A 27,089-nucleotide genomic window follows, 5' to 3' on the forward strand; every position below is an offset into this window, starting at 1 on the left:
GCGCTACAGTCTGGAGCCGCGCGACCGCTACGGTCGCAGGTTCGAATCCTGGCTCGGGCATAGATGTGTGTGATGTCCTTAGGTTAGTTAGGTTTAAGTAGTTCTAAGTTCTAGGGGACTGATGACCTCAAAAGTTAAGTCTCATAGTGCTCAGAGCCATTTTAACCATTTTGAACCAAGCCTCTCGATTTGAGGAGGCTTGAGAGAGAATATCGCTGTTTCTTGTCGTTGTTCCACAAGATTATCATTAGTCCTTACGACTCGGCACTTATCAAGAAAACCAGGCATGGTAACTGAGTACTGAACTCAATGACTGAGATGTGGCGATGGTATGTCATCTCACTGTACACGCTTATCTAAGAATTGATAAGTTGGTAGATTAAAGTAATGATGGAGAGACGTAATCCGGTGGAAACATACGTATAGGGTCGTAAAATTTTATTAAAGTGAGATTGGTGAAAACCGCATCGTGAGCTGGGCTTGGGATCATGAGATATTTGACTTTTGAGTGAGCATGATAATCCGGATCCAATAAAGTCGGCTGCAGCCGTGAGGAGCCATTGTCAAGCAGGAGGATGCAGGCATGCACAAAAAAGCGCCAAGTCAGCATGATGGAAGATGAGGTTAAATCGTCTGGAAGTCTGGCGTAAGAATTACAAACCCTGATAAAAATGAGAGCAAGATACTGCTGTGTTCGACTACATTTTTGTTACAATAGGACTACTCCGGCGTGACTGCCATCTTCATGTTATCTGTGGGAAGTAAGAAGTTTGGTACAATAATTGATATTTTGAAGTAGACAGTTTAGGGTATTATGCAACTATGCTTTGCTACGTACATCAGGGGGTCTTGATATCCATATGACATCGATGTCTCAGCAACTGCCACTACTGTATAAGCTTGCTCCTTTGGTGTTAGTGGAGCTATATCAGACGTTAAACTTCAGCTGGAACAGTTATTTCATAACTGTACTGATGGTTGAGTCAGCGATGCTATAGGGTTGCAGGCTGTTTGTTTATCGTATTCAAAAAAATGGTTCAAATGGCTCTAAGTACTATTGGACTTAACATCTGAGGTCATCAGTCCCCTAGAACTTGAAACTACTTAAACCTAACTAACCTAAGGGCATCACACACATCCATGCCCGAGGCAGGATTCGAACCTGCGACCGTAGCGGTCGCGTGGTATTCTGTAGGTCATGTCTTTGTTCTTACCAGCTATATTATATACGTATTCACATTATATATATATATATATATATATATATATATATATATATATATATATATATACTTTCACAGTTCGACGAGTTCAGAAATTACTACTCCAGCTAAAGTTTAACATCTACTATAGCCCCAACAACATCAAAATCAAAGGAGCAAGATTATAAACCAGTCACAGCAACAAACACCGATGTCATATGCCTATCAACACCACCGGGTATACATAGCAAAGCATAATTCTACGATATGTTAAATTATCTGCTTCAAAGCGCTGGGTTAGCCGAGCGGTCTAGGACGTTGCAGTGATGGGCTGTGCGGCTGGTCCCGGCGGAGGTTTGAGTCCTCCCTCGGGCATGTGTGTGTGTGTTTGTCCTTAGGATAATTTAGGTTAAGTAGTGTGTAAGCTTAGGGACTGATGACCTTAGCAGTTAAGTCCCATAAGGTTTCACACATTTTTTATCTGCTTCAAAATCTGAAATATTGTATCAATAGCTGTATTTTCCGCAGATAACCTGAAAATGGTAATCACGCCGAAATAGGCCTATTGTAATAAAAATGTATTATCGAACAGAGCAGCGTCTTGGTCTCATGACATAATATATAATGTCCTCATTTTACATATACGACTCAGTGGATCCAGATGAGTACAAAAAGCTGAGGAAAACAGTAATACGGCTTAGTTTGTACGGAAGGACACCCATCACCTACGACTTAGTGGGACAGTCCAAGGCAGTGCAGAAGGGGAGAAGAAATACAGTCCATCATAAACTTATCAGAGTTATCAGAGTCAAGTCATTATAACGTGGTAAGCATTAATATTCCTAGAGTGCCGTCAGAGTGGCCGAGCGGTTCTAGGCGCTTCAGTCTGGAACCGCGCGACCGCTACGGTCGCAGGTTGGAATCCTGCCTCGGGCATGGATGTGTATGATGTCCTTAGGTTAGTTAGGTTTAAGTAGTTCTAAGCTATTGGGGACTGATGACCTCAGATGTTAAGTCCCATAGTGCTCAGAGCCATTTGGGCCATATTCCTAGAGTGGATTGTCTGACATCACTGCAGCCCAAAAAAGGATAGCAGCGGGGAAGCCAAGAAGGCCATGCTAATAGCTCACCCCGGCTCACCAACTTAAAGTATTCTGCACTCGCAGCTGACTTCATAGAATCCAGAGAAGGCGGTTGGGGGGATGAAAGAGATTGGATGTACAGCCAACGTCAGCCCTCTATGGCATAGTAAGTTTTGTTTTCGTGATGGATGACGAGAGATCGTTTTCACGTGACTACTACTTTTGTTAGTTGACAGGGGCGTCTGTTCAGATTGCGCACCTGTACCTCTAATAACATCTCTGATAATACCCAACACAGTGTTCTGTTATATTCCTTGACATGCCCATTCTCAGGTAACAATCTACTGTAGTACACCCTTGCACATGTTTTATGATAGTTTTTCTGTCGTAGGTCATACTATCCTTTGCCTTCCCTTGCTTGACATATAGAGGTACGTGTCCCTCGCTTTCTGATGGAAATGAGTGTCTTTCTAATATACTGTGTATATATAGCAGTGCTCTTCTTTAGTCTTACTTCATGGCTTATGGTTTGGTATATCACACAGCCACACGCCAGCCTACCAGCACACATAACACTTTCATGATGACGTTGGTTATGCCCTTGTCCATATATTTAAATACTTACTGCTTAATGGGAATTCGTATATTACCTACAAGAAAAAAATGGCTCTGAGCGCTATGGGACTTAACATCTGAGGTCATCAGTCCCCTAGAACTTAGAACTACTGAAACCTAACTAACCTAAGGGACATCACACACATCCATGCCCGAGGCAGGATTCGAACCTGCGACCGTAGAGGTCGCGCGGTTACAGACTGAACGCCTAGAACCGCTCGGCGTTACCCACAAGAACTTCATGAAAACTGAAGAAGGCGTACATACATAAATTGTCGGTTGTGTTTCAAAAGTGAACAGTCACTCCTTTAAAAGAAAAAATGGAGGTTGCGCAAGTGGCCCTCGAACGGCGCGTGCGTGGGTGGGTGCACTGCAGCCGACAGCTGCGGACAACCGCAGGCGCCGCGCCGCGCTGGCCAAGGTCTCCAATTAAATGGCAGGCTGCAGAGTGCAGGCGTCGAGCCGGAGAGACCAGCCTGAGTCATCGGCTGCGCTTCCAGAACGCCGCTCACGTGCATCCTGTCCTAGGTTTAAGGCCGCGCGCCGTGACCGGGAGGACAAAGTGCCGAGTAGCTCGACCACGGCTCCTGTTTCATTAACGGGAATCCGCAACTGATAGCGACATTCGACTGCAGTTCGCTAGCTCTTACAGTGCCTCTCATAAGTTTTGGGACAAAGACTGTGCACAGTGCGTCTGGCTAGGAAACAATTTATGATGGTTAATACGGAAATAAAGATGTACGTCTGCAAGTTGTACATGTACACTACTGGCCATTAAAATTGCTACACCACGAAGATGACGTGCTACAGACGCGAAATTTAACCGACAGGAAGAAGATGCTGTCATATGCAAATGATTAGCTTTTCAGAGCATTCACACGAGGTTGGCGCCGGTGATGACACCTACAACGTGCTGACATGAGAAAAGTTTCCAACCGATTTCGCATACACAAACAGCAATTGACCGGCGTTGCCTGGTGAAACGTCGTTGTGATGCCTCGTGTAAGGAGGAGGAATGCGTACCATCACGTTTCCGAGTTTGATAAAGGTCGGATTGTAGCCTATCGCGATTGCGGTTTATCGTATCGCGACACTGCTGCTCGCGTTGGTCGAGATCGAATGACTGTTAGCAGAATATGGGATCGGTGGGTTCGGGAGGGTAATACGGAACGCCGTACTGGATCCCAACGGCTTCGTATCACTAGCAGTCGAGATGACAGGCATCTTATCCGCATGGCTGTAACGGATCGTGCAGCCACTTCTCGATCCCTGAATCAACAGAGGGGGACGTTTGCAAGACGACAACCATCTGCACGAACAGTTCGACAGCGTTTGCAGCAGCATGGACTTTCAACTCGGAGACCATGGCTGCTGTTACCCTTGACGCTGCATCACAGACAGGAGCGCTTGCGATGGTGTACTTAACGACGTACCTGAGTGCACGAATGGCAAAACGTCATTTTTTCGGACGAATCCAGGTTCTGTTTACAGGATCATGATGGTCACACCCGTGTTTGGCGACATCGCGGTGAACGCACATTGGAAGCATGTATTCGTTATCGCCATAATGGCGTATCACCCGGCGTGATGGTATGGGGTGCCATTGGTTACACGTCTCGGTCACCTCTTGTTCGCATTGACGGCATTTTCAACAGTGGACGCTACATTTCAGATGTGTTACGACCCGTGGCTCTACCCTTCATTCGATCTCTGCGAAACCCTTCATTTCAGCAGGATAATGCGCGACCGCATTTTGCAGATCCTGTACGGGTCTTTCTGGATACAGAAAATGTTCGACTGCTGCCCTGGCCAGCACATTCTCCAGATCTCTCACCAATTGAAAACGTCTGGTCAATGGTGGCCGAGCAACTGGCTCGTCACAATACGCCAGTCACTACTATTGATGAACTGGGGTATCGTGTTGAAGCTGCATGGGCAGCTGTAACTGTACACGCCATCCAAGCTCTGTTTGACTCAATGCCCAGGCGTATCAAGGTCGTTATTACTTCCAGAGGTGGTTGTTCTGGGTGCTGATTTCTCAGGATCTGCGTGAAAATGTAATCACATTTCAGTTCTAGTATAATATATTTGCCCAATGAATACCCGTTTATAATCTGCATTTCTTCTTGGTGTAGCAATTTTAATGGCCAGTAGTGGAAATATTCATTCGACAGCTCCTTATCCGAAAATATCGCTTTTAGAGGCCTCTTCCACCTGTATAATTTGCCGAGATCCCGCGAACGTGATTACAGACTGAGATATAAATCTGTCGGAAACGGGTGTAGGAAGAAACAACTGTTACCTAATCGGAGGACTGATCCTGATATCCACCTCAAGGGTCTCAGGCAAACAGCCAGGCGGGAACTGGAATTCCACCCGTTCCAGTGACTAAATCACTGAGTCATCTCTTACGGTAATGAGTCCAAGCAGACTCAACAGCTAACACACACACACACACACACACACACACACACACACACACACACACACACGCACACACAAGAGTGCACGCACTCCTTCCCCCCTCCCTCAGTCTCTCTCTCTCTCTCTCTCTCTCTCTCTCTCTTTCTCTCACTCACTCTCTCTCTCCCCCCCCCTCTCTCTCTCCCTCTCTCTCTCTCCCTCTCTTCTCATGACAGGTTGCTGAGAGATTTAGGATTCAACTGAAGACATCATCAAACAACCTGATGAAGACCAACTGTATGCCACCACTTCTTAGGGGGTATTTCTATATTTGTAACTGCATAGATTAAACTACTGCTTTTCTCTCGGCGAAGTTTCCAGCTTTATGACTGGATAACTAAACTACGAGTGTTTCAAAGATGAATGCAGTTTTGAAAACACTTCCGCGTAGTAGTCAGCGGCGTAAGGAGAATTTAACACTACAACGGTCCGCTATTCAAAGGTGTGACACAATATTGCTTTTAAAAAATCCGAAAGTTGCATTAAGTGTCTGCCACAATGTTATGACCAACTCAGAAATCATTATAATACGATTGCATGTGTTGTATGACATACTTTGAGCCTGTAACAACATCTACGGAATAGCAAAATTAAGAAAAAGGTAGGAATGTTGTCGTTTAATGCCGAGAGCTTCAGAGGTGGAACACATTCCAGGGTAGGATAAAAAGTGGGACGGAAATCGATCGTACCCTTTTCTAAGAAACCAACCAGTTTTTCTTTTAAACAATTCAGGAAAATCACGGTGAATCTAAATCTGATTTGCTAGACGAATAGTTGAACGCCGTTCCGTCTGAAATGAAACACACTATCTTAATATGTATGCCATATCGCTTGGATTCTACAATTCCCAATCGTTCTAAGAATTTTCAAAAACCTCCACTACGTATGCATCATTTTTATACATGTAGTGAACGGAACAACTTCACATATATAACTGCCTGCGCCTGCATCGCTAGGATATGGTAGCAGCGCACAAAATTCTTGGAAGTTTTCTCTCCGCGCTTCGTCCACATTTTCCTCGAGACACACGCCGAGTCGAATGCATCGATCCCGCCGGAGACTTCTCCCCGCCGGCAAGGAAGGCATACATCAATTTTATATCCGAATGTCTGCCTAGCCTATGGCGCTCCTAGTCACCAATATTGCGATGAATGGTTTGCTAGACTCGTATTTCCAGAGTTCTGCAACTGACGTGCTTCACATACCATACATCGAAGAAGCATTGACGGAAATAAAAGAAGGGTTCACGATGCGATTAAAATTCAGGATGGAAGAATATCAATGATAAGATTTGCTGATGATATTGCTATCCTCAGGGCAGATGAGGAAGAATTACAAGAACTGTTAAATGGAATGGACAATCTAATGAGTATAGGACTCGGATTGAGAGTAAACCGGAGAAAGATGAAAGTAGCGAGAAGCAATAGAAGTGAGAACAGCAAGAAACTTAACAAAAGAATTGAGGATCACGAAGTTGGCTAGACGAAGTCAAGGAATTCTGCTACATAGGCAGCAAAATAACCCATGATGGACGAAGCAAGGGCGACATAAAAAGCAAGCTAGCACAGGCAATCAGGGCGTTCCTGGTCAAAAGAAGTCTTTTAGTATTAAACATAGACCTTCACTTGAGTAAGAAATTTCTGAGAATGTACGTTTGAAGCACGGAATCTTATGGTGGAAAACCATGGACTGTGAGAAAATCGAAGCAGAAGAGAATCGACGCGTTTGAGATGTGGTACCACAGAAAAGTGTTGAAAATTAGGTGGACTGACAAGGTAAGGAATGTGGAGGTTCTCTGCGGACTCGGCGAAGAAAGGAACATAGGGCAATCGCGTCTGTCTAAAGGCCTTTCATGAAAACGGGAACGACCTGAATTTTTTTCCAGACGTATGCTACCCTTCGTTGCTCCAGCGACGCATGATGGACTGCTACTAGAAGGGGAGCACGCTCTTTCACATAATCCCTGCAGAATCTCACAGGTATCTGCTCCAGTCAAGGTTCCTTTACACTGCAGAGCGATTTTAGTTGAGTTTCTATCCCGCTGTCACTTATCTCAGTTTTGGCGTTGTGCGAGGATTGAAAGAAGTAACGGTCTGACAAACTTCCACAGTTTCTCACTGTTATTTTTCGTTTAGGTGTCACTGTAGCCTAGTGGCGGATATAGAAAAACCTTAAGGAGGGAGCACTAAAGATATCTTGAGCTACCGGCACCTTTACTTTTACTGTAATAAAAAATAATCAAATCACATGCAAAGTTTAAGAAAGTTTTATTTAAAATGATTATACACATATACAAGACAATGCCATATTATGATATAAAAAAGTTACAATTGTGGTTCTCTTCCTTAAATAATGAATTCTATACACCTATTCTTCCTGGAAAATTGGTTAATTACATCGTCAATAGGGCAATCAGTGTCAGGGTGAGTGTTCGACTTAGCTAAGCCATTAAGTCGATCCTCCTCCATTGTCGACCTCAGCCATGACTTTGTACACCGCGCTGTTGAAAAACTTCTTTCTACTGTAGCAATAGATGCAGGTAGACAAGCACATGTTTTGTACAGCGTATGCAAAGTCGGACAGTCAAATCTAGGACAAACAGACAACGGCTGCATAACAGAATCACGATCATTAAGGGCTTTTATGCTCGTTTGCTAGCATTGAAGAATAAAAACAGTTCTTTTCCAATATATCATAGCACAAATGCGAGACAGAATAACGTATCAAGATCACTAGAATGACTGCGACTTTTCTCATTGGCATGTGTTAGCTATCTATATGTGCCAGACATAAACGTATAAAATGCGTAGACTGTTTTGATCAGGTTACGGATTTTACGTAAGACCAAACTCCGTAATAGTTTTATTCTGATCGCGTGGCTAATTTTTACTTTTAAAATTTATTGAGCACTTCTGGTATTGTTCTGCTGATGTTCATTTTGCCTTCGCTTAGCTTAATTTTTCCAATTAAACTTTGGCTTCACTTAAATGTTTGATTGAAGCTTCCTTTGGTTTCATAGAACCTTCTTGAACAACTGTTGATCTTCCAATCGCCCACGTGCCTCCTCGGTGCATACTAGTGTAAGGCACGTTTCATTAACAGATATTATTTCTTCCTTTTCCCAGTTCATCAATCAGAAATATTTCTCTTGGACTACTGAGATCAGTACTGGCAATGTGGAACGTCCTTTCTTGACTCCTCTCAGTTCTGAATTTTTCGTAGACTGATGGGCTCCAATGGAAGCTGTAACATTGGCGGGTAACTCTTCAGTATGCAATAAATGTTGTTTTCAAGGAATATATATGCAAATTTTGTTGAAACTAGTTAAATGGATACCTCAAAATCCGTGCTTGTTACTCTTATCATGATAGCATTCGACTGAGCGAGGTGACACTTTGGTTAGGTCGCTGGACTCGTCTTAAAGAGAATAGTCGATTCAATTCCCGTCTGTCTATCCAGATTTTCGATTGGTTATTTATGAATGACACGGCGTATTTTCTTCTCTTTCCATCTCTTATCGAACCTTATATTGTGCCACTAAAGACCTCATCGTCGACGCGACGTTAAATGTTTATCTTCCTTCCTTCCTTCTCATTATTTGCCCGCTAATCGTCGTTATTTGTTCTGCTTCAAATCACTATGAAAACGGTCTAACAACGACATAGTGGACGCTTCACAATCCCTATTCAGGCTTTTAGCGGTTCGAGAGAGTAGTTCCAAGGGAAACATTGCAACCTCCTCAGATTTAGTGATAAGAGGGCCCAGTTGATAGCCGTCAAAAACTGAACAGAGATCAAGTATGAAAACAGGAGGAAAGTGTACTGAAGTGTGAAGAAAAAGAAAAATAGAAACAGTGAATGATCCAACGTTAACAAGTTCAAGATTGAGCGCAAGTGTATAACTTCGGCGTCGTGGTCACAGTGTTGGACTGCTCCACGGAGGACCTACACTCATGTCCATAAATTAAGGATAATGCTGATATATGGTGAAAAAACACTCTGGCGGGCAGTTTGCGAGTTTAAATCACCTCGGGGTATAAGCATGCGATGCATTTGACCTGCGGTCGTCGCACGGTGGGGCTGGAAGCAGACCATATACGCAGAGGTGTGTTGGTGCATGTCAGAGTACGATGCAGCGAGTAAGTGTGCAGACGTGCTATTGGTGGCTGTGCGTTGAAAATGGCTCAAAGAACACATATTGATGACGTTATGAGGGGTAGAATACTAGGGCGACTGGAGGCTGATCAAACACAGCGGGTCGTAGCACGGGCCCTCTGTGTGCCACAAAGTGTGATCTCAAGATTATGGCAAAGATTCCAGCAGACAGGAAACGTGTCCAGACGCTACAGTCCGAGACGTCCACAGTGTACAACACCAAAGAAGACCGATATCCCACCATCAGTGCCCGCAGACGGCCACGGAGTACTGCAGGTAGCCTTGCTCGGGACCATACCGCAGCCACTGGAACAGTTGTCTCCAGACACACAGTCTACAGACGACTGAACAGACATGGTTTATTCGCCCGGAGACGTGCAAGGTGCATTCCACTGACCCCTGGTCACAGGAGACCCCGTAAAGCCTGGTCTCAAGAACACAGTACATGGCCATTGGAACAGTGGTCCCAGGTTATGTTCACGGATGAATCCAGGTATAGTCTGAACAGTGATTCTCGCCGGGTTTTCATCTGGCGTGAACCAGGAACCAGATACCAACTCCTTAATGTCCTTGAAAGGGACCTTTATGGAGGTCGTGGTTCGACGATGTGGGGTGGGATTATGATTGTTGCACGTACACCCCTGCATGTCTTTGACAGAGGAACTGTAACAAGTCAGGTGTATCGGGACGTCATTTTGCATCAATATGTCTGCCTTTTCAGAGGTGCAGTGGGTCCCACCTTCCTCCTGATGGATGATAACGCACGGTCCCACGGAGCTGCCATCGCGGAAGAGTACCTTGAGACAGAAGATATCAGGTGAATGGAGTGGCTTGCCTGTTCTCCTGACCTAAACCCCATCGAGCACGTCTGGGATGCTCTCGGTCTTCAAACCCCTAGGACACTTCAGGAGCTCCGACAGGCACTGGTGCAAGAATGGGAGGCTATACCCCAGCAGCTGCTCGACCACCTGATCCAGAGTATGCCAACCCGTTGTGCGGCCTGTGTACGTGTGCGTGGTGATCATATCCCATATTGATGTCGGCGTGCATGCGCAGGAAACAGTGGCGTCGTGTAGCACATGTGTTTCGGGGCGGTTTTCTCAACTTATCACCAATACCGTGGACTTACAGATCTGTGTCGTGTGTGTTCCCTATGTGCCTACGCTATTAGCGCCTGTTTTGTGTAGTGCCACGTTGTGTGTTACCACATTCTGCAATTATCCTTAATTTATGAGCATGAGTGTAAATAAATAAATATAGCAGTGCCTGTATTATTTCGAATTACGATGGAAAATTCCTTTGGACATGCACGCATTTCATAACGGCTGTAATCACTGCGGGAATCTACATAATGAGCGTGAGCCGTGCACGGATAGCGAAATAGTTCAAAAATGGTTCAAATGGCTCTGAGCACTTAATTTCCAAGGTCATCAGTCCCTTAGAACTTAAACCTAACCAACCTAAGGACATTACACACATCCATGCCCGAGGCAGGATTCGAACCTGCGACCGGAGCGGTCTGTAGCGCCGAGAACCGCTCGGCCGCCCCGGCCGGCGCGAAATAGTCGCCGGCACGGTAGTTCAGCGTGTTCGGTCAGAGGGTTAGCTGCCCTTTGTAATAAAAAACTGAGTTAATGGATCAACGACGAACTGAAATGGGTGTCTTGCGACGTCCGCCCAGAGCAAATGAAACGAACGAAAACGAACAAAATGAGATTACACACACACACACACACACACACACACACACACACACACACACAAAGTAGCAAGGCGACAGCTCACGATAAGCGGGAAATCCGAGTTCGAGACCCGGTTCGACACAAATTTTCGTAGTCGCCATTCCATTATATAGCTGATGATAGTCCATATTTGCAATTGTGAATACATTTAATGTAGTCCATAAAAGCTGTAGTCGCCGCAGTGATGTTCCTTTGGTCACGCATGCATGTCCGCAGGAATTTTGCATTGTAATTCGGAATAATATCGTATTTCGAGATAGGTTCCTGACGAAAACTTCATGTGCTAAGTCCTCTCTACAACCCACAGAAGACTTAGCCGATCGCGGAATAGAACAGCAACTACAATCGCTTAGTAGTGGAAAGGCATCAGGACCAGATGAGATACGAGGTGGAATCCAAAATTTTCGGGACTGGTGCTACCATCTGGAAAGTAGGAGTAGTAGTTGGTGAGAGCTGCATATCTGATGAGTCAGTGTCCGGAGTGGCATTCAGCTGGGAGGGAATGTTGCGTGTCCACAGTGAGGTCTGTAATACTCTGTGTTTGGTGTGTGGCGATTTTACGATGGATCCGCGAACAGAACAGCGTGTGTGTATCAAACTCTGTGCGAATTTCAGGAAAAGTGCTACGGAGGCCCTTGCAATGATTCAACAAGTTATTTGGGGGACGGAGCATGAGCGGTACACGTGTGTTTGAGTGACTCTCCAAGACCCACAAAAGCGAGACAGGTGAAGAGCATGATCATCGTTTTCTTTGATACCAAGCGAATTGTAGACAAAGAATTCGTTCCACCCAATCAAACAGTGAATTCTGCGTAATACTGTGATGTTTTTCGACGGCTCCATGAAAACGTGCGGTGATGGTGGCCCGAACTTTGGCGTCAAGGGAATTGGCTGCTGCATCACGACAACGCACCCTGTCACACGTCCTTGCTCACCAGGACGTTTTGGCAAAAACAACATGGCGGTTGTACCCCACCCACCGTATTCGCCAAATTTGGCACATTGCGACTTCGCGCTATTCCCTAAACTGAAACTCAAGTTAAAACGCCGTCGGTTCGACACTTTAGAGAGGATCCAAGAAGTATCGCTGGCGGTGATAAACACTCTCAAAGAACAGGAGTTCAAAAAACGTTTGACCAGAGGCAGAAACACTGGGATTGGTGTGTATGTGCGGATGGGAACTACTTCGAGGGTGATGGTGACCATTAGTCCAAAATTAAGGCTTACAACAGATTGGCAGCACCAGTCCCGAAAAATCTGGATAGCATCTCGTATGTATAAGATTCTACAAAGATTACACGAAGAAATTTACTCCCCTTCTAGCAGCAGTTTATCGTAGAACGAAGGGTACCTAAGCCACTGGAAAAAGGATAAGTCATTCCCGTTTTCATGAAGGGCCGCAGGATAGATGCACACAGCTGTCGATCTATAACCGTTGACATCGATCTATTGTAGACTTATGAAACATGTTTTTATGCTCAAGAATTACGATGTCTTTGGACAACGGAAATCACCTCTATAAAAATCGAAGTGGATTCGCGAACACAGATCTTGCGAAACTCAGCTCGCTATGTACCTCCATGAGATCCATAGCACTGTAGACAACGGCGCTCAGGTTGGGACCAAACAGCGAGGATATCGGTCCCATCCGATTTGGGAAGGATGGGGAAGGAAGTCGGCCGTGCCCTTTCAAAGGAACCATCCCGGCATTTGTCCGAAGCGTTTTAGGGGAATCACGGAAAACCAAATCTGGATGGCCGGACGCGGGTTTGAACAGTCGACCTCCCGAATGCGAGTCTAGTACGCTAACCACTGCGCCAGTTTGCTTGGTAACGGCGCTCAGGTTGATGCCGTTTTCCTTTACTTCAGCAAAGCATTTGACACCGTCACGCACTACCGTTTGATGAAAGAAATACGAATTTATCGAGTGTCGGACCAGATTTGGTACTGGGTTCAAGACTTCCTTGCAGGTAGAACTTAACACGTCGCTCTTAACGAAAAAAAAAAAAAAACCGATAGATGTAAAGCTAATTTCCGGAGTACCCCAAGGAAGTGTAATAGGATCGTTACCAGAATGAAATTTTCACTCTACAGAGGAGTGTGCGCCGATATGAAACTTCGTGGCAGATTAAAACTGTGTGCCGGACCGAGACTCGAATTCGGGACCTTTGCCTTTCGCGGGCAAGTGCTCTACCAACTGAGCGACCAAAGCATGACTCACGCCTCGTCCTCACAGCTTTTAATTCCGCCAGTAGGTAGGAAGGCGGAAGGTAGGAGACGAGGTACTGGTGGAATTAGAAGCTGTGAGGACGGGGCGTGAGTCGTGCTTGGGTCGCTTAGTTGGCAGAGCACTTGCTCGCGAAAGGCAAAGGTCCCGACTTCGAGTCTCGGTCCGGCACACAGTTTTAATCTGCCAGGAAGATTCAGGATCGTTACTGTTTACAGTGTACATATAAATGATCTAGTGGAAAGCGTCGGATATTCTTTAAGACTGTTCGCAGATGATACGGTTGTCTGTAACAAAGTAGCAACGTCAGAAGACAGTATCGATTTGCAGAATAACCTGCATACGACTGATGAACGGTGCAGGCTCTGACAGTTGACCATTAACGTAAATAAATGTAAGATATTACGCAGACAACGGAAAAGAAAGCCACTACTGTACAACTACATTATTGATCGTAAACTGCTGGAAACAGTATCTGTCGTAAAATATCTAGGAGTAACTATCGAGAACGACCACATAAAACTAATAGTAGGAAAAGCAGATACCAGACTGAGATTTATAGGCAAAAACTTAAGGAAATATAACTCAACCACGAAGCAAGTGACTTATAAGGCGCTTGTTCAACCGATTCTTGAGTACTGTTCGTTTATCTGGGATCATTACCATGTAGGACTGATAGAAGGGATAGAGAAAATCCAACGAAGACTGGCGCGTTTCCACACGGGATCGTTTAGTCGGTGCGAGAGCGTTACAGAGATGCTCAAAAAACTCGATTGGCAGACATTACAAGAGAGGCGTTATGCATCATGGAGAGGTTTACTATTAAAATTTCGAGAGAGCACTTTCCGGGCAGAATCGTACAACGTGTTTCTTCCTCTCACAGACATCTCGCGTAATGACCACGACGAGGAAAATCGAGAGATTGGAGCCAATACAGAGGCTCACCGACAATTACTCTTTGCACGCGTCTTTCGCAAGTGGAACAGGGTAGGGGAGATCAGTTAGTGGTACCAGAAGTATTCTCCACCACACACCATGAGGCGGCTTGCGCAGTACGACGTAGATATAGAGGAACTGCGAAACACTCTGTATTATATACGCCACTGGTTGTAAAATTTCTTACTGATTTGAAGCAGAACAAGCAACCAAGGTATGGGTACAAATAAACACCTTCGTATTAACACAATGTCATCAGTCACACACCACTTGCTGTGATTGCAAAACGATGTCGAGCTGTGTTTCGAAATGGCCCTGAAGTCTCCCTTTTATCAAGATTCATCGACTTTTAACTTTGATCTCTTTCCTAGCCTCAACAACTGATATTACACGGAAGAAATTATTGTCGATTGAAGAAGTTATACTCGCCTAAACCATTTTCATTCGTTGTTTAAATCATCAATCTTTCGATTGGTTTGATAATGACACCCTCATATTGTTCTAATATTTTTCGTCTCTACGTGATCATTACACCAAAATCGACTGCAAAATGATTTCCATATTTTAGTTTTTTTCTGCCTATAGGTCTATACATCAAAAGCGGGCTAACGCTGATAAAAAGGGCATTTCTTGTCACGACAAGTGTATTAGTACAAAACATTGGCATTAATTTGAGAAAGAAGTATGTGAGAATGTACGTCTGGCGCACAGCATTTTGCGGTAGTGAAACACAGACAGTGGGAAAACCGGAACAGAAGAGATCCATTTGAGTTGTGCTACAGACGAATGTTGAAATTAGATGGACTGATAAGGTAAGGAATGAGGAGGCTCTGCGGAGAATCGGAGAGGAAAGAAATGTGTAGAAAACACAGACAAGAAGGATGATACGACATCTATTAAGCCATCAAGAAATAACTTCCATGGTACTAGGAGGAGGCGTAGAGGTTAAAAACCGTAGAGGGAGACAGAGATTGGAAAACGTCCAGCATATAATTAAGGATGTAGGTTGGCACAGGAGAGGAATTCATGGTCGGCCTCACTAAACCAGTCAGAAGACTGATGACTAAAAGAAAATTCTCTTCTATTTCTCTTTCCTGCGTTCCATCGTTAATTGAAGTACTCCTGGACGGCGTTGTAGATGTTCCACTAACATGTCCTTCCACTGGTAAGCGTCTCCCCTCGCATGTTCTTTTTAGTACTTCCCCATTTCGTATTTTATACGTCCACTGAATTTCTAACATTCTTCCATAGGACAGAACTTCAAATGCTTCCAGTTCCTTCCTCTCAAGATTTCCAATTGTCCTCGTTTCACTTCGATACAATTCTGCGGTCCAGTTTTACACGTTAATGAAATTCTTCCTCAGTTCAATATCAACCAGTAAACACCTCGCCCCTCACCTCCGATTCCTTAAAGAATCGAACCCTAATCCATAAAACAGCTTGCAATTTCTGCTTACTTTACAAATGAGTTAGTATGTTAAATATTTGCGTTAAACATGTTCACGAGAAAAAATTTCGAAAAGGTTTGAAACTGTGTGTAAAGTTTGTTGAACGCCACTAAGTGATCTCATTCTGAAATATTGGATGAATATAGTCTGGGTATGAGATACGCTCTCTCAAGACATATTCACAGTTTTTAACCTTAATACTTGACTTATTGTGTTACAACTTTAACTTAAGATTATGCTTCTTAATGAGTAGATTATGACAGCACTTTTTATATTTTTAAATTTGGTCAATAATTATACGAAACATTGAAAATCCAGTTTTTGTTGCCCCTGAAAGTCGTTAGCTAGGCAACCTGCAAATGGGGCTGGGGGACTGCTTTAGACGTTTAGTTGTATAGATATTGCTTCCTGGACAGGACAGCTCCTTTACTTGTGCCACTACAAGTTGACAATTTTAATGTCAAGCAAGTCGTTATACTCCTTCCTATTACTCCTCTCGTGAACCTTTAGCCATGTTCAGTGCGAATCATGTTGACCATTCCTTCCAGTGTATAGTGAAATCACGGAAAACCTAACTCTGGATAGCCAGAGGGGAACTTGAATTGTCGCCCTCCCGAATGCGTGCCCAGCGTGCTGACCATTGCGCCACCTCGCTCAGTCCCTTCCACTAAAAAGCTGGGTACACACAGCTGGAAAAAGATGCAACACCCCCAAGGAAAAGGCCGTTTTATTGACAAGTGATGCAATAAGCAGTTCATCATTGTAGGAGTATATGATGATAAATTTTTATGTCAGATGAAATCCACATGTCACAGTATAGCGTTCCCAAACAATCGCATGAATATTCCTCGTATATCCTCTCCTCCTCCCCCCCCCCCCCCCCCCCCATACCCCCTCTCTCTGGCGGTCAACGCAGGCTTATTTTCTTGCATACAAAAGATCGTGAACCTGCCAAATGACATTCTGTTCCAAGCACCTCGCGCCTTCATTTGCCATTCGCCAACAGTTCTTGCAGACTCTGAAGAACGAGTAGGTTTTCGCTTCACCATGTCCCATACATGTTCAACTGGCGAGAGTTCGAGAGTTCTAATGATCTCGCTGGCCAGGACAGTTGTTGAACCCCTGAGGAGCACGTTGGGTCGTAGCAGTCGTATGTGGACGTACACTGTCCGGCTGGAAAAGTACATCCACTTCCTGCTGAAGATATGACAGTAACAGGAGATGACAACCTGTGCAATGTAGCGGCCACTGGTTACTTTAACCTGCAGAAACACCAAATGTGACCGCGAGCTAAAACTCGAGGCTCCCCTACAGCCTGAAGTCTGGGGTGGTACCTGTGTGTCACGGGCGAATGCACTCTAGAATAGTCAGCTCGCCAGGTCTCTGCAATACACGGATACGTCCTTCACTCACATACATTCTCATCACTGAAGACAAGTAAACTCTTTCACGACACCAGAGTAACCATACTTAGCGGTGTAGTGGTGTCAGTGGTAGTCTGGTCAGAGGCCCACCTCATCTTAATCCTGCTGCAAACAGACGGTTCCCAATGCTCACCGACGGCGCAGCAAGTGCAGCATGTGCCTGGATTTCTTCGCTGGATGACTTTGGTTTTTTGTTGCAAATACATTGATCTTGATGTACGTCTGTGCTACACGGACGTCCAGAACCCGATCTACGAGACTGAGAATGTTCCACAAATCACAGCTACCCCACCGATACATTGTGCCCCGCCTGTGCAGCAACCTGCCGATTCGTCCTTTCAGCTACTCAAAGGCCCACAATACGACCCCGTTCAAATGGCTGAAGTTGTTCAACAGGAGTATGTAGTCGTTAGCTGGGCATCATTGTACCCTAGAACGAATGTTGCACACGCTTTTCACCCCTAAACCCAGCCCAGTTACTGCCTGCAGAGGCAAAACATAGGTTACACAGACAGGTCTCCAGAACGCTCTCTGTGAGGCAATGAAGTGATAAACGGATCACTAACACTACAACCTTTCAGTATGCATACGGCGCAACCGAACACAATCTTTGAGGGTGTTGCATTTTTTCCGCCAGTATAATGCATTTCCTGAATGGGTTTTTATGAGGAATCGCGCTTTATCTGGAACAAATGAATAGTCATTTGTTAAAAGGCTAAATGTCCATCAGAATGAGTTTTCGGGTATGAAGAAAAAACTTATTTATTACTAAATTTCATGAGTTTTCTCCGAATTTTCCATTCTGAAACACAGTACTGTCACTCTTAGTAAGAATGGTTGATATGAAATGTCTTATACTGAGCGGAATGAAAATGTCATTACATTTCAAAAACTCTGGACTTGTGCCCTTTTAATAAATTCTGAAAAATAACAAGCGCTTAAATTAAAAAATAGCTATTTTACTGGCTTTTTAATGCTTGTATATGACCCCACTTTTTATTATGCTTGGAAAGGAAATTAAAAATGAAAGTCATCTAATTCTGTATTTCTTCCACCAAATAGTCCTTCAGAATGTTCACATAAAATTCAGTGCAACTATCTTCCGCATACTGAATGATTTTGTGGAGGTCCTCCATCTTTAGGTTTTTTTATGGACCTTTACCAGAAAGATGGCATACATTTCTAGGTAGTTAAAGATGCTGGCTTAGGTCAACATTAAATATATGTTTAACTAGAACGTTGATGAATGGCAATCCCATAATATAACCAGGATTATTGGAATCATAAACGAAGTGATTTAGTGAGATTACGCTAAAATGAATTCTCTCATTCCTCTGAATGACGTTTCTAGAGAGACAGCTGTCTTCTTGTAGGTATTTAACTTAAGGAACAAAATTACTAAATAATATGAAATTACCTGTCTTTTCCGCCAATTATTTTGACATCTACATCCTTTCCAGAGTAGCTCTTATAAGACTCTTCCTTCAGTCTTACTTGCTTTTTTATATTTCTCTTGTAGCTTGGGGTATTTGATTTTCATTTCCCTCCAAGAATACAGTCATCTTCATCTAAGGAAACCATGGTGCTTAATGTGCTACCAAACAGTAAAATTTATACACAATAGTGCTCTAAACTAACAGAGGTCAAGTATTGTCAACTATAACGCATTGTTGTGCTCTCCACTAACGGGAGTCAAAATAACTTGTCAACTCAATAATAAGGTAACATGAAGTATTTTGGTAAAAAAAAAACAGGTTTCTAGGAAATTTGACCTTTTAATGAAATACGAAGGAAATAATAGTATTTTAAACTTAACCTAAATCGGGTATACTTTGACCAACGTGGTTACTTTAAACTTTGGTTGACTCATACACCAAAAGTTTTACAGCTCACTGCTGGCTCTCACTCGGATGTTCAATACGTACCGTTTAGTGGTAAGGTTCTATTAATGTACTTTAGATGGAGCCATGTAGTGCAGTTATTTTGTGCAACAGCTGCCATTTGTAATTGTATACGAAAAGGCGTGTTAAAATATGGTTGTGGAAAATCCACCGATATCATTTAACTGCAAAGCCGTTGCTGTTTTCAAGTGAACGGTACATGTATACTACTCGATTAATTATCCAAACAGGCCCACTAATTAGTTTTTTATATATATCTGCCAGAATATTACGATTTCTGAGATCATGTGCATGATGTCTCTGTTTAGGGGTTACTTTGACCTCTGGTCATTGCTGCACCTGGATTACTGATACACGATTTATTAAAGACTGATGATGTTAACGATAGTGTGTAGTTAAGGAATACAAACATTAACCACCACTATACATACAAAAACTCATTAGTAATCATTAATGTGCCTATAACTAAGAGAAGAAAATGTCAGTGATATACTACCCAAATTGCAAACTGTTGTGGTTCAGGCAGTGATTCAGTTATAACATATAATGTCAAATATCTCCTGGAAAAGGGAATGATGCTTGTTTGGCCGCCAGATATTGACTCGATAAATGAAGAGCAGATACTCTTAGCTATAACTGCACCGGATGTCTTAAAACAAGGATTTAGGTTTAAGATGGGTAAAACTGAAGACATCAAGTACATTTGGAACTATGTGTGTGGTACTTCATCCTTACACCTTTCATATTTATAGTTTTGAGAAAGGATCACATTGTTTGATTTATGTATGGTGCTATATTTCTTTCTTTTACGAGGCTTAATAAAGCACTTTCGAAAACTTTCGATCAATGTATTTATTTCTGGGTCTTCAAAGTTTCATTGTGTTTTTGAAATACCACGTATTGAATGATAGTTCACAGTTGCGCTAGAAGTATAGGCCGGCCAACGTATCCCGAAATCCATGCTAACTTTGACGACCTATAATTTTTTTCCATTACTTCCTCTGCATTTTAGAAAATGTATTGCACTAATTAGTATGTAATCCTTTCATACAAGCCCCTATGTTCACTAACATAAATATCACATAAGTTAAAAAAACAGTCATGATGATCACATTTGAATCTGAAAAGCGGTTTACGGTGCTTACCATTACGATACAGGGTGAGGCAGGGAGGACGGACGTTTTTACAACATATAGTATTCAGGACCAGGTATTAGTAGTGGAGGGACTGATGTGGTCACGTGTTTGGTAACTTCTGTCATTTGTTTAGTCGAGGTCATGGAGCCGTGGCTGTGCAACATTGTATGTTTGCTTACGATAGTTTTGTGCATAATAATGAGTGCATCTTTGCCGTTCAGCGTGAGTTCCGTCGCCATTTCAATCTTGTGAGACATAATGTTCCCATTCGTAACACCATTTTACGTTGGGCTGAATCATTTCGTTTACAAGGAACAGTCATGAACAGAAATCGCCTGGTACTCCACGCTCAGTACGCGCTGCAGAAAATGTTGAAAGAGTTCGGCAAGCCATAGTCTGTAGTCCTGGTCGACCTGCCGGGAGATATTCTGCTGAACTGTGCCTCAGTAATCGTACAGTAAGGCTTATTTTGCATACTGATCTAGGATTTCATCCCTAAAGAATGGCCATGGTGCAACAGTTGAACACTAGAGATTATGTGAGGCGGCAAAATTTTTCTCCGGAAATGGAGGCCATTCTTGAACAAAATGAGAACATTATTTTGTTTATGAGTAATAAGCTCTTTTTCATTTGAACGGCATAGTAAATCAGCAGAACTGTCATTACTGGGACAGTGAAGTCTAAAACTAATGGATGAGAGACTATTACATAGTGACTAGAATGCTGTCACTGGTACAAATGCTATTGCTCCACACTATTTCGAAAACGATGACGGGAAAACTGTAAACTTGGAACGTTATAGGCAGATAGTCACCGAGTTCTTCCTACCTGAACTAAGACGAAAACGTATTCCTATCCGGCGAATTTGGTTTCAGCAGGACGGGGCCATAGCTCACACAGCAAGAATGTCAGTGGAAGCTATTAGGACTTTTTTGTGGTTGCGTCATTTCCGGTTTGGTGGCATCAGGTAACGTGTATGCGAGCATAAACCACGTACACTTGAAGAAATGAAGGAAGCATTTCGTTTGGAAGTCGTTGAAATTTACAGAACAGTGATGGAGAGAGTGGAAGCCAATCTCCGGGAATAGCTTGAGAAGTGCATCGCTGAAAACGGTCCTCACCTGGGAGATGTTGTATTCGATCATTAATTTTGTAAAATGGCAACAAAATTTGCGTGTTATCCGGTAAATAAATTTTTTTTTTGAAGCACAAGTAACGACATATTACTTTTTTTTTTTTAAACGTCCGTCCTTTATGCCTTACCCGGTATTTCTGCCCTTTTAACATACACTGAAGCGCCAAAGAAACTGGTATAGGCATGCGTATTAAAATACAGAGATATGTAAATTGTCAGAATATGGTGCTGCAGTCGGCAACGCCTATATAAGACAAAAAGTGTCTGGCGCAGTTGTTGGATCGGTTACTGCTGCTACAATGGCGGGTTTTCAAGATTTAAGTGAGTTTGAAAGTGGTGTTATATTCGGCGCACGAGCGATGGGACACAGCATCTCCGAGGCAGCGATGAAGTGGGGATTTTCCCGTAAGACTATGTCACGAATGAACCTTGAATATCAGGAATCCCGTAAAACATCAAATCTCCGACATCGCTGCGGTCGGAAAAAGATCCTTCAAGAACGGAACCAACGACGACTGAAGAGAATCGTTCAACATGACAGAAGTGCAACCCTTCAACAAACTGCTGCAGTCCAATGCTAGGCCGTCAACAAGCGTCAGCATGCGAACCATTCAACGAAACACCATCGATATGGGCTTTCGGGCCCGAAAGCCCACTCGTGTATCCTTGATGAGAGCACGGCACAAAGCTTCACGCCGCACCTGGGGCCTTCAACGCCGACATTGGACTGTTGATGACTAGAAACAAGTTGCCTGGTCGGACAAGTCTCGTTTCAGATTGTATCGAGCGGATGGACGCGTACGGGTATGGAAACAACCTCATGAACTCATGGACCCTGCATTCAGCAGGAGACTGTTCAAGCTGGTAGAGGCTCTGTAATGGTGTGGGGCGTGTGCAGTTGGAGTGATATGGGACCCCTGATACGTCTAGATACATCTCTGACAGGTGACACGTACGAAAGCATCCTGTCTGATCACCTGCATCCATTCACGTCCATTGTGCATTCCAACGGACTTGAGCACCAGCAGGAGAATGCGATACCCCAAACGCCCAGAACTGCTACAGAGTGGCACTTCCGCTGCCCACCAAACTCCCCAGACATGAACATTATTGAGCAGATCTGGAATGCCTTGTAACGTGCTATTCAGAATAGAACTCCACCTCTCGTTCTCTTACGGATTTATGGACATTCCTGCAGGATTCATGGTGTCAGCTCCCTCCAGTACTACTTCAGACATTAGTCGAGTCCATGACACGTCGTGTTGCGGCACTCCTGCGTGCTCGCGGGGAGTCCTACACGATATGTTATTAATATGAAATTAATTTTATATTAAGTTAACTTAAATATTAATTAATTGAATAATTTAATTATAGGTAATTTGCTAATTATATTATTGTAATTAATATAATTATTTATATTAACATAATATTTTATATTTAACATCATTAATCTTATTTATTATATCCAATTATAATAACATTTAATATTAATTTACATATTATTATATATTTCATAATACAATAATTTATTTTAAGCTAAAAACATCAGTAGCTACAATCCTCGGTAAATAAATGTATTAAAATAATCACTTAATAATAATAAAATAAACTTATAGGTATTTAAATTTAATTAAGTGTAATATATTAATATAAATTATTTATTATATATAAAAGTTTATTATATATATATATATATATATATATATATATATATATATATATATATATATATATAACCAAATCAGAACAAATTAATTCAAAATAACCAAAACAATACACAACCTAATTTTAAAAAAAACTTTTAATTTATATATTAAATAAATGAAGTGCCTGATTAAAGGGTTACCTTGATAGGGTACCAGTTTCTTTGGCTCTTCAGTGTAGAATGTTAGGCCTTCCTTTAAGGTTTGGTAATCAGTGATAAATTGAAGATCCTAAGAACTGTGACATCTGGCCTTTTGACAGGTGGCTATTAGTAATGAATTGAGCGCGGTGCGGAAGCGTCACGTACCTGCAGCAGGTAGACGTCCCTGTCGCCGTAGAAGGCGGCGGCGCGGCGCTGCAGCAGGCGGTCGACCAGGCCGAGCACCGACATGTCGGCGTACAGCGAACGCTCCGGCGCCGAGCCGTGCTGCCGCTTGAACTCCAGGAAGCTCACCAGCAGGTACAGCACCTTCTCGTGCATCACCGGGTACGCGGAGTCCACGTTCCGCACCAGCGTCTCCTGCGGACACCCAAACGAAAAAAAATGGTTCAAATGGCTCTGAGCACTATGGGACTCAACATCTTAGGTCATAAGTCCCCTAGAACTTAGAACTACTTAAACCTAACTAACCTAAGGACACCACATACACCCATGCCCGAGGCAGGATTCGAACCTGCGACCGTAGTAGTCCCGCGGTTCCGGACTGCAGCGCCAGAACCGCACGGCCACCGCGGCTGGCGACACCCAAACGGAGGCAGTAGAGCAGGGCCGCGTTTCGCGGGCGCTGGTACTGGATATACGAGGCGTGTTTTTAACTAAGTACCGTTTTGACAGCATAGTGAACGCATTATTGTGGCCAAGATAGATACGAAGCCCACACCTACTACAGTAGTACAAGTTTATATGCCAACTAGCTCTGCAGATGACGAAGAAATTGAAGAAATGTATGATGAAATAAAAGAAATTATTCAGATTGTGAAGGGAGACGAAAATTTAATAGTCATGGGTGACTGGAATTCGAGTGTAGGAAAAGGGAGAGAAGGAAACATAGTAGGTGAATATGGATTGGGGGACAGAAATGAAAGAGGAAGCCGCCTGGTAGAATTTTGCACAGAGCACAACATAATCATAACTAACACTTGGTTTAAGAATCATGAAAGAAGGTTGTATACATGGAAGAACCCTGGAGATACTAAAAGGTATCAGATAGATTATATAATGGTAAGACAGAGATTTAGGAACCATGTTTTAAATTGTAAGACATTTCCAGGGGCAGATGTGGACTCTGACCACAATCTATTGGTTTTGACCTGTAGATTAAAACTGAAGAAACTGCAAAAAGGTGGGAATTTAAGGAGATGGGACCTGGATAAACTAAAAGAACCAGAGGTTGTACAGAGATTCAGGGAGAGCATAAGGGAGCAATTGACAGGAATGGGGGAAATAAATACAGTAGAAGAAGAATGGGTAGCTTTGAGGGATGAAGTAGTGAAGGCAGCAGAGGATGAAGTAGGTAAAAAGACGAGGGCTAGTAGAAATCCTTGGGTAACAGAAGAAATATTGAATTTAATTGATGAAAGGAGAAAATATAAAAATTCAGTAAGTGAAACAGGCAAAAAGGAATACAAACGTCTCAAAAATGAGATCGACAGGAAGAGCAAAATGGCTAAGCAGGGATGGCTAGAGGACAAATGTAAGGATGTAGAGGCCTATCTCACTAGGGGTAAGATAGATACCGCCTACAGGAAAATTAAAGAGACCTTTGGAGATAAGAGAACGACTTGTATGAATATCAAGAGCTCAGATGGAAACCCAGTTCTAAGCAAAGAAGGGAAAGCAGAAAGGTGGAAGGAGTATATAGAGGGTCTATACAAGGGCGATGTGCTTGAAGACAGTATTATGGAAATGGAAGAGGATGTAGATGAAGATGAAATGGGAGATATGATACTGCGTGAAGAGTTTGACAGAGCACTGAAAGACCTGAGTCGAAACAAAGCCCCCGGAGTAGACAATATTCCATTGGAACTACTGACGGCCGTTGGAGAGCCAGTCCTGACAAAACTCTACCATCTGGTGAGGAAGATGTATGAGACAGGCGAAATACCCTCAGACTTCAAGAAGAATATAATAATTCCAATCCCAAAGAAAGCAGGTGTTGACAGATGTGAAAATTACCGAACTATCAGCTTAATAAGTCACAGCTGCAAAATACTAACACGAATTCTTTACAGACGAATGGAAAAACTAGTAGAAGCCAACCTCGGGGAAGATCAGTTTGGATTCCGTAGAAACACTGGAACACGTGAGGCAATACTGACCTTACGACTTATCTTAGAAGAAAGATTAAGGAAAGGCAAACCTACGTTTCTAGCATTTGTAGACTTAGAGAAAGCTTTTGACAATGTTGACTGGAATACTCTCTTTCAAATTCTAAAGGTGGCAGGGGTAAAATACAGGGAGCGAAGGGCTATTTACAATTTGTACAGAAACCAGATGGCAGTTATAAGAGTCGAGGGACATGAAAGGGAAGCAGTGGTTGGGAAGGGAGTAAGACACGGTTGTAGCCTCTCCCCGATGTTGTTCAATCTGTATATTGAGCAAGCAGTAAAGGAAACAAAAGAAAAATTCGGAGTAGGTATTAAAATTCATGGAGAAGAAATAAAAACTTTGAGGTTCGCTGATGACATTGTAATTCTGTCAGAGACAGCAAAGGACTTGGAAGAGCAGTTGAATGGAATGGACAGTGTCTTGAAAGGAGGATATAAGATGAACATCAACAAAAGCAAAACAAGGATAATGGAATGTAGTCTAATTAAGTCGGGTGATGCTGAGGGAATTAGATTAGGAAATGAGGCACTTAAAGTAGTAAAGGAGTTTTGCTATTTGGGGAGCAAAATAACTGATGATGGTCGAAGTAGAGAGGATATAAAATGTAGGCTGGCAATGGCAAGGAAAGCGTTTCTGAAGAAGAGAAATTTGTTAACATCCAGTATTGATTTAAGTGTCAGGAAGTCATTTCTGAAAGTATTTGTATGGAGTGTAGCCACGTATGGAAGTGAAACATGGACGATAAATAGTTTGGACAAGAAGAGAATAGAAGCTTTCGAAATGTGGTGCTACAGAAGAATGCTGAAGATTAGATGGGTAGATCACATAACTAATGAGGAAGTATTGAATAGGATTGGGGAGAAGAGAAGTTTGTGGCGCAACTTGACCAGAAGAAGGGATCGGTTGGTAGGACATGTTCTGAGGCATCAAGGGATCACCAATTTAGGTTTGGAGGGCAGCGTGGAGGGTAAAAATCGTAGAGGGAGACCAAGAGATGAATACACTAAGCAGATTCAGAAGGATGTAGGTTGCAGTAGGTACTGGGAGATGAAAAAGCTTGCACAGGATAGAGTAGCATGGAGAGCTGTATCAAACCAGTCTCAGGACTGAAGACCATAACATAACAACCGTTTTGAAATTAAAAAAAAAAACGTGCTACGATATCTCAATAATTTTATTCTTACATGAAAGCTTGTACCTTAATCTACTTTTCTACATAATTTCCGTCAATACTGAGGCACTTGTCATAACGTTGTACCAGGTTTTGAATACCCTCCTCATAGAAGTCCGCCGCCTGACTTGTTAACCACTGCATCACCACTGTTTTGACTTGGTCATAGCCTTGAAGATGCTGACCGCCCAGGTGTTTCTTCAAGATGAAACATGGGTGGCCTGCGTCACACCAGAATCAAAGCAACAGTCCATGGAAAGGCGGCATTCAGATTCACCCAGAAAAGTGAAGTTTAAGCAAACAATTTCTGCCCGTAAAATCATGTGCACAGTTGAAACTTCCTGGCCGATTAAAACTGTGTGCCGGACCGACACACGAAGTCGGGACCTTTGCCTTTCGCGGCCAAGTGCTCTACCAACT

General features: G+C 43.1%; 1 protein-coding gene across 1 annotated transcript in view; it reads right to left on the bottom strand.

Annotated features, from left to right (window-relative positions):
• The window catches only part of LOC126484041 (uncharacterized), a 124,963-nt gene that overhangs the window by 79,899 nt on the left and 17,975 nt on the right, over window positions 1–27,089 (bottom strand). The window contains exon 2 of the mRNA XM_050107377.1: window positions 23,477–23,689. Coding sequence (XP_049963334.1) covers window positions 23,477–23,650 — 174 coding nt within the window. The 5' untranslated portion in view covers window positions 23,651–23,689. The remainder of the gene's footprint in view (window positions 1–23,476; window positions 23,690–27,089) is intronic.

This window comes from Schistocerca serialis, chromosome 6 (genome assembly GCF_023864345.2).
Source record: "Schistocerca serialis cubense isolate TAMUIC-IGC-003099 chromosome 6, iqSchSeri2.2, whole genome shotgun sequence".
In the NCBI taxonomy this organism is placed as follows: Eukaryota; Metazoa; Arthropoda; class Insecta; order Orthoptera; family Acrididae; genus Schistocerca; species Schistocerca serialis.